This window comes from Crotalus tigris, unplaced genomic scaffold (genome assembly GCF_016545835.1).
Source record: "Crotalus tigris isolate CLP2741 ecotype Arizona unplaced genomic scaffold, ASM1654583v1 scf7180000020019.1302030, whole genome shotgun sequence".
Taxonomy (NCBI): Eukaryota; Metazoa; Chordata; class Lepidosauria; order Squamata; family Viperidae; genus Crotalus; species Crotalus tigris.
Window position 1 is genome coordinate 1,220,001 of NW_024097821.1, and position 7,772 is coordinate 1,227,772.

At 38.6% G+C, this 7,772-nt stretch overlaps 1 protein-coding gene across 1 annotated transcript in view; it reads right to left on the reverse strand.

Moving 5' to 3' along the window:
- MYL3 (myosin light chain 3) overlaps positions 1 to 7,519 on the reverse strand; it is a 28,706-nt gene extending 21,187 nt beyond the window's left edge. Inside the window, exon 1 of the mRNA XM_039365240.1 lies at positions 7,283 to 7,519. Within this exon, the coding sequence (XP_039221174.1) occupies positions 7,283 to 7,411 (129 nt within the window). The 5' untranslated portion in view covers positions 7,412 to 7,519. The remainder of the gene's footprint in view (positions 1 to 7,282) is intronic.
- Positions 7,520 to 7,772: the final 253 nt, after the last annotated feature.

Sequence of the window (7,772 nt, forward strand, 5' to 3'; positions counted from 1 at the left end):
CCGTCCCTTCACAAACGGGGGAACCACTGCATGTAAGTCAAACTTAGCAAAAGAAATACAGCTAGTTCTCTACTTACGACCGTTCATTTAGTGACTGTTCAGAGATACAGCGGCACTGAAAGAAGCGATTTATGACCAGTTCTCCACACTTACGATCATTGCAGCACCCCCACAGTCACGTGATCAAAATTCGGACGCTTGTCAACTGATTCATATTTATGACAGTTGCAGTGTCCCGGGGGTGGGTGGGGGGTTTACGTGTTTCTAATTTAAGAACTGCAGGGACTCACTGAACAACAGACTCACTTTGCAACAGAAATTTTGATGTTCCATCGTGGTCGTAAATTGAGGGCTGCCTCCAGAAGCAATGCAGTTGTGTTGCTCGCTTGATGTATACTTATTTACATTAAATTTCTAATTTCTGAGAAATCTCACAGGAGCAGGATAGGGACAGTCAAAGGCCCTTATGGTGACCCCGGAGGGAGGGGGGCTAAAATGCCCATTTCTGCTCTAGGAGAAGTCTACCTGGATTTTTTTTCACGTGGAAATTAAATTAATAAGTTGGAAAACTTCTGAAGAGTTTGCTTTTTTCATTGCACCAGGGAAATTAGCGCATTTATTGCAGGAAGATCGAAGGGCGCCGTAAATAAAAATACGAATTATTCTATGACATTATGCACTCAGGTTTAATTAGAGTTACACATTCAATAAAAAGGGAAACCAGATTGATGTTTGCAAACCAAGTTGTTATGTCCCCAAATTGCTGATGGCGGCTAGTTTTTGCTTTAAACGGAGCGATAATTACAGGACAATCATGTTTATCCAAAGCGAATGAGCATCCAATGGTCTGCAATCTCCAACTGACTCATTGATTCCCTCCTACCAACAAAATTTCTACACAATGACAAGCACAGCAGGCAGACGTTTCCTGCTGGATAAAGAAGGTCAAAAAAGTAAAAAAAAAAAAAAAGTTTGACTAGCCTTGATTCTTTGTTTATGCGGGTGCAATGTTTTTATGGTTACTTTTCCAGTTTGGGGTAGTGGAGAACTTAGAAGTTCTAGTTCTGCCTTAGGAGTGAAAGCAGGCTGTGTGGCCGCTAGATACACACCTTCACATTCGCTCAAGGGACACACAATGCAAAAGCCCACCAAATATTTCCCACTGGGCTCCTTCCTTCCTTCCTTCCTTCCTTCCTTCCTTCCTTCCTTCCTTCCTTCCTTCCTTCCTTCCTTCCTTCCTTCTTCTCCTTCTCCTTCCTCTTCAATTCCTCCTCCTTTTCCTTCTTTTCTATCTTCTCCTCCTCCTTCTGATATTTTTTCCTTCTTCTGCTTCTCTTTTTCCTCCTCCTTTATTTTCTCCTTCTCCTCCTTCTAATCTTTACTTTCTCCTTCTCTTCCTCCTTGTCTGTCTTCTCCTTCCCCTATTCCTTCTCCTCCTCTCTCTTTCTCCTTTTTCTTCCTTTTCTTCCTTTTTCTTGTTTTTCCTCCTATTTTAGCCTTCTCCCCTTCTCATCTTTTCCTCCTTCTTCTCGTGTTTTTCTTCTCCTCCTCTTTTTATTTCTCCTGTCTCCTCCTCCTTGTCTATCTTCTCCTTCTTCTCCTCCTTCTCCCCCTTTCAACTTTTCCTTCTTCTCCTCCTTGTCTATGTTCTTCTTCTTTCCTCCTTCTCATCTTTTCCTTCTTCTCCTCCTCCTTGTCTATCTTCTCCTCCTCCTTCTTCTACTCCTTCTCCGTCTATCTTCTCCTTCTCCCCTTTTCATCTTTTCCTTCTTCTCCTTCTCTTCCTCCTTGTCTATCTTCTCCTTCTTCTCCTCCTCCTCCTTGTCTATCTTCTCCTTCTCCTTGTCTATCTTCTCCTTCTTCTCTTTTTTCTGCTCTTTTCTTCTCCTCCTCCCCCTCCCCCTCCTTCCTTTCCCAACAAAAGCAACTCTCCCCTCCCCACTCTTTTTATCAAGAGAGGACAGCTGCAATGGGGAAACCAGAGAACTTCTGAGGGGGGTCAGTGGGGGAGAAAATGTGCTGACCGTCCTTCCCTTAATAAACCACAGTTCTATTTTGGAGGGAGGGAAAGGTCAAGGTAAGGCAAGAGGCGTCAGGTAACCTGGAAGGGCGAAGGCAATGCCCCCTCCCCCCCCTGGCCCAGCAGTTGCTGGCTGTCAGAGTCTGTGCCAAATGCCTGCCATTCCTCCCTGCAGACTGACGGTCAGGAAGTCAAAAAAGTCAAAATGGCTGGGGCTCTGATTATGGAGTTGTGACTGCGTTTCCTGCAAGGGGGGGGGCTCCACCTTTTCTCCAAAGCACAAGAAGCAACGGATGGAAACTAATCAAAGAGGGAAGCAACACTGGAAGTAAGGAGAAACTTCCTGACAGTGAGAACAATTAACCAGTGGAACTGCTTGCCACCAGAAGCAGTGAGTGCTCCAACATTGAAAGTTTTTAACAAGAGACTGGACGGCTATTTGTCTGAAATGGTATAGGGTTTCCTGCCTGAGCAGGGGGTTGGACTAGATGACCTCCAAGGCCCCTTCCAACTCTTATTATCATTATTTTTATTATTATTGTCAAGTATCCTGCTTCTCATTTCTGGCTGGCTTAAAAAAAAAAAAACCAAGAAAAAAAATTGTGATAATCTCCATCATTTTCCATTTTTTTACTCCGCCCCACAAAATATATTTGGTAATTAAATAAAAATTAAAAAGATGCTTCTTGTTGTACACTGCCTGATTTCATCCGCTTAACACCCCTGTGAGGTAGGCTAGGCTGTAGCACCCAATCAGATACCAGAAAGAATAAGGAGGCAGAGCTGAATCTTCCATGTTTAAGCTCAGGGCTTAAACTACACCCCACTGTCTCTCTCTCTCTGGGTCAATGGGAGGGTTAGAGAGAGCCATAAGGGGTGAAAGACGGGGAAGGAGACCCAGGTTCAAATCCTGATCAGATACGGAATTCGTAATAAAACTCACATCCATCTGCTCAAAGAATATTTAAGGCGGAATACAGGTAGTATTCAACTTACGACCACAATGGAGTCCAAAACCGTCATAAATACGAGTCAGTTGCCAAGTGTCTGAATTTTGTTCACATGACCCTGGGGATGGTGCAACAGTCGTAAGGGTGAAAAACGGGCGTAAGTCACTTTTTTCGGTGCCATTGTAACTTCGAACAGTCACTAAATGGACTGTTGTAAATTGAGGACTGCCTGGATGTCGAAATGGGGGGAAAAAGTGGAATTTAGGACAAATTAGAACCTTGCCATCTGCAATTATTTTAAGGATGACTTAAAGTGTTTGTGTCTCCCATACTTTACTGCCTATAGTAATTTAATCTTTTTTTTTTCCAAATGTGCTGTTGAATTTTGAATAAATTTTTTGGATGGGGAGGGAGTTATGGGTGGGGGAAGGAACAGAGACATGGGAAGCATAATCTGAACACCGGCTGTCCCTCGTTATCTCTGCCAACCACGGGGGAAAAACACAACTTGGAAAGAAATTCTGGGAATAAAGCAGAAAAACGGAAGCCTCTTTTGACAAGAAAGGACCTGTTCTCTGCAAAAGAGGCTTCCGTTTTTCCGCTTCATTCTGCTTTAGTTTCTGCTTGATTCTGCTTTAATTTCCACACTGCTGGACTTGCGGCATTTTGTCCCATCTTTACAAGGCAAGTCTCTTCCCTAAAGAATTTATACTCTTATCTCCCATGTACAGGCGGTCCTTGAGTTTGCACCAGAACATCAGTCAGTAAGCAAGGCAGTTGTTAAGTGAGTCCTGCTCAATTATACAACCTTTTCTGCTGTGATTTTAAAGAGAAACGTAGCAATTGTTCAGTAAGTCACCTGCTCATTAAGAAAATCGAGCTTCTTCTCGTTGACCTTATTTTTAAAAGGAAACTAAAATATTGCACGGTTTTACACGAAAGTAAAAAGTAAATTTAAAATTTAAAAATAAAAAATATTAAAATAAAATAATAAAATAAAATAATATAATGACATGAAATGAAATGAAATAATGAAATAATATAATACAATATAATAATATAATGAAATAAATAAAAGAAATAGAATAAAATAATGAAATAATAAAATAAAAAATAATAAAGTAAAATAATATAATGAAATGAAATGATGAAAAAATAAAATAGAATAGAATAGAATAGAATAATAATGAAATGAAATAATGAAATAAAATAAAAAATAATATAATGAAATGAAATAAAATAATGAAATAAAATAAAATAAAATAATAATGAAATGAAATAAAATAATGAAATAATAAAATAAAATAATGAAATGAAATAATGAAATGAAATGAAATAATAAAATAAAATAGAATAAAATAAAATAATAAATAAAATAAAGTAAAATAAAATAGAATAAAATAAAATAGAATAAAATAAAATAAAATAATGAAATAATAAAATAAAATAATGAAATGAAATAATAAAATAAAATAAAATAAAATAACAAATAAAATAAAATAAAGTAAAATAAAATAGAATAAAATAAAATAGAATAAAATAGAATAAAATAAAATAGAATAAAATAAAATAATGAAACAATAAAATAAAATAATGAAATGAAATAATAAAATAAAATAGAATAAAATAAAATAACAAATAAAATAAAATAAAGTAAAATAAAATAGAATAAAATAAAATAGAATAAAATAGAATAAAATAAAATAGAATAAAATAAAATAATGAAATAATAAAATAAAATAATGAAATGAAATAATAAAATAAAATAGAATAAAATAAAATAACAAATAAAATAAAAAAAAGTAAAATAAAATAGAATAAAATAAAGTAAAATAAAATAGAATAAAATAAAATAAAGTAAAATAAAATAGAATAAAATAAAATAAAGTAAAATAAAATAGAATAAAATAAAATAAAATAAAATAGAATAAAATAAAATAATGAAATGAAATAATAAAATAAAATAACAAATAAAATAAAATAAAGTAAAATAAAATAGAATAAAATAAAATAGAATAGAATAAAATAAAATAAAATAAAAATTAAAAAAAAAAGACTCCATCCAGTCTTGGGAGAGGATAGAAGAGGAGGGCCTGGAATCCCATCCAGGGAAACGCTGGCCTGTCCCCCGAAGGGGAAGCCTAGAAGAATTGCCTTTCTTTTGCATTCGGGAGAAAAGAGGCTGGCTTTTCCATGCCCAAGTAAATCGCTCACAGGGATGTCCACGTGAATCAAAAAAGTCAAGATGGCAACCGCAACCAGGCAGTCAAAGCCTCACCCCCTTTTTTTAGACGCCCAGTAAAAAGAACCTGACAACATGGTTGAGGCGGCCATCTTGACTTTTTTGACCACCCCCGCCCCCTGATCCTTCGACCTCCAGCTGATTTTGCCAGTTTGCTGAATCAGCCGAATCCATGCAAAATTTTTCATTAGAGAAAAGTCTGCACAAAGTAGCAAAACCTGGCTTGCCTTGAGGGTTAAGCTTTGTGGATGGAAAAATGCCATATCCTTTGAGGGAGTTTTGTGTGTGTGTGTGTGTGTGTGTGTGTGTTGTAAATGACAGCAACTGGATGTGCGTTGCTGAGATAGTTCAAGAAAGAAGGGAATAAATTTAAATCTCTTTTCCGGCTTCCTGCGTAGGTGACTCAAGCAGAAATTAAGCAAAGCAGAATGCTATTTAAAAACTAATTGCGTGCTTCCCATCTCAGCAGCGCACATGGTCCATTTTATTTTATTGTATTTATTTTGTTTTACTTTATGTATTATTTTATTATTTTTCAAATGTACCAGCCACCCCTTTTACTGCCTGAGCAGCAATACAAGTAAAAATACAAATATTACAACATTAAATATTAAAATGCATGTCAATCAATACATGTGTCCTTGTTTATATTGGTCATCTTAAGTGACTTTTTCAATTGCAGCTGCGGGCAGAGCAAAATCTGCCTCTGGGGTGGATCTTAAGAGTCTCTTAGGCAAGTGTTATGTTCAAGCACACCACTTCATGCAGGTTTTCCCAATTTTGGCGACTTTAAGACATGGGACTTCCAGCTCCCACAATTTTTGTCATCCAGGGAGAAAGAGAGGGAGAGGGAGAGAGAGAGAGAGAGAGAGGGAGGGAGGGAGGGAGGGAAGGAGGGAGAGAGAGATGCAGGGAGAGGGAGATTAGATAGATAGATAGATAGATAGATAGATAGATAGATAGATAGATAGATGATTGATAGATAGATAGATAGATACAGATAGATAGATTAAATAGATGATGGATAGATAGATAGATAGATAGATAGATAGATGATTGATAGACAGACAGATAGATTGATTGATAGACAGATGATAGATAGATATAGATAGATGATTGATAGACAGACAGAAAGACAGACAGATAGATATTAGACAGACAGACAGATAGATAGATTGATAGATAGTTGATAGATAGATAGATAGACAGATAGATGGATTAGAAAGATAGATAGATGATAGATATTGATACAGACAGCTAGATAGATGATTGATAGACAGACACAGATAAGATTGATAGACAGACAGATGATAGATAGATATAGAAAGATAGATAGATGATTGATAGATTGATAGATAGATAGATTAGATAGATAGATAGATAGATGATAGATAGATAGATAGATAGAGACAGACAGACAGACAGACAGACAGATGATTGATAGACAGACACAGATAAGACTGATAGTCAGACAGACAGATAGATGATTGATAGACAGATGATAGATATAGATAGATGATTGATAGACAGATAGACAGGCAGACAGACAGACAGAAGACAGATAGATAGATAGATAGATAGATAGATACAGACAGCTATAGAGGGATGATAAAGAGAGAAATACAGAGAGATGATAGATCGATAGATCGATCAATAGATAGATCAATCAGTCAAGAGAAAGAGAGAGAGAAAGAGAGAGAGAGACAGACAGACAGACAGACAGACGACCATCAACAATGGCTGCTTTATCATTGCTGGGGAAACCAATCCTGCCCAGAAAACCTGAGCAGAGTTGAAACCTCACCAGATGATGCTCTGCAATTCGGCCACTGCTTTTAGCCAAGCATCTTAAAGCCAGACGGGCTCCCTCGAGATCATCCATCCCAACCCATTGCTGCCTGCTTGCCAGACTCCTAACCTGAAGCACACTGGAGTCAGAGATCCATTTCCCCCCTCCGTCCATCAATCTATCACTTAAAAACAGTTCCTCGCTTCCCTGTCTCCAAGCCCCCCTTCCTTCTCGCCCACAGCTAAACCAGGTTTCCTGGTTTAAAAAAAAGGGCCCCTTACTTTGATGTTGGCTGGATTAAACTCCACTTCTTTCTTCTCCGGCTCAGGTGGAGGAGCCGGCTTTGGGGCTGGCTTGGGTTCCTCCTTTTTGGGCTCGACTTTTTTTGGCTCGGGTTTTTTGGGGGGCATCGTGCCGGAGATGGGAGTGGGGCGCACAGGCAGGCAAAGCTGGTCACGTCGAGGGGCGGAAGGCAGAGCAGCTGAGAGTCCCCCGGGCGAGGGTCTTTATTCGCCTCCCGGCCCCTGAATGCCACAGCGGGTGTCAGTTGGCCTCCGTCCCCTGCCCGAAGCCCCCCTCCCCATTGTGCATCGCACATACCATGTTGTACAATAGCAACCTGGCTATAAAAGGGAAAGACAGACGGCTTGGCTATTTCGGACGAGGGCACCCAAATCGGTCTGGGAAGACAAAGGGGGAGAGGAGGGGGGGAGAGACGGAGGGCGGGGGGCCATTGCAGACCCCCATGCCTTGAGTGAGGAGGCTGGGAGA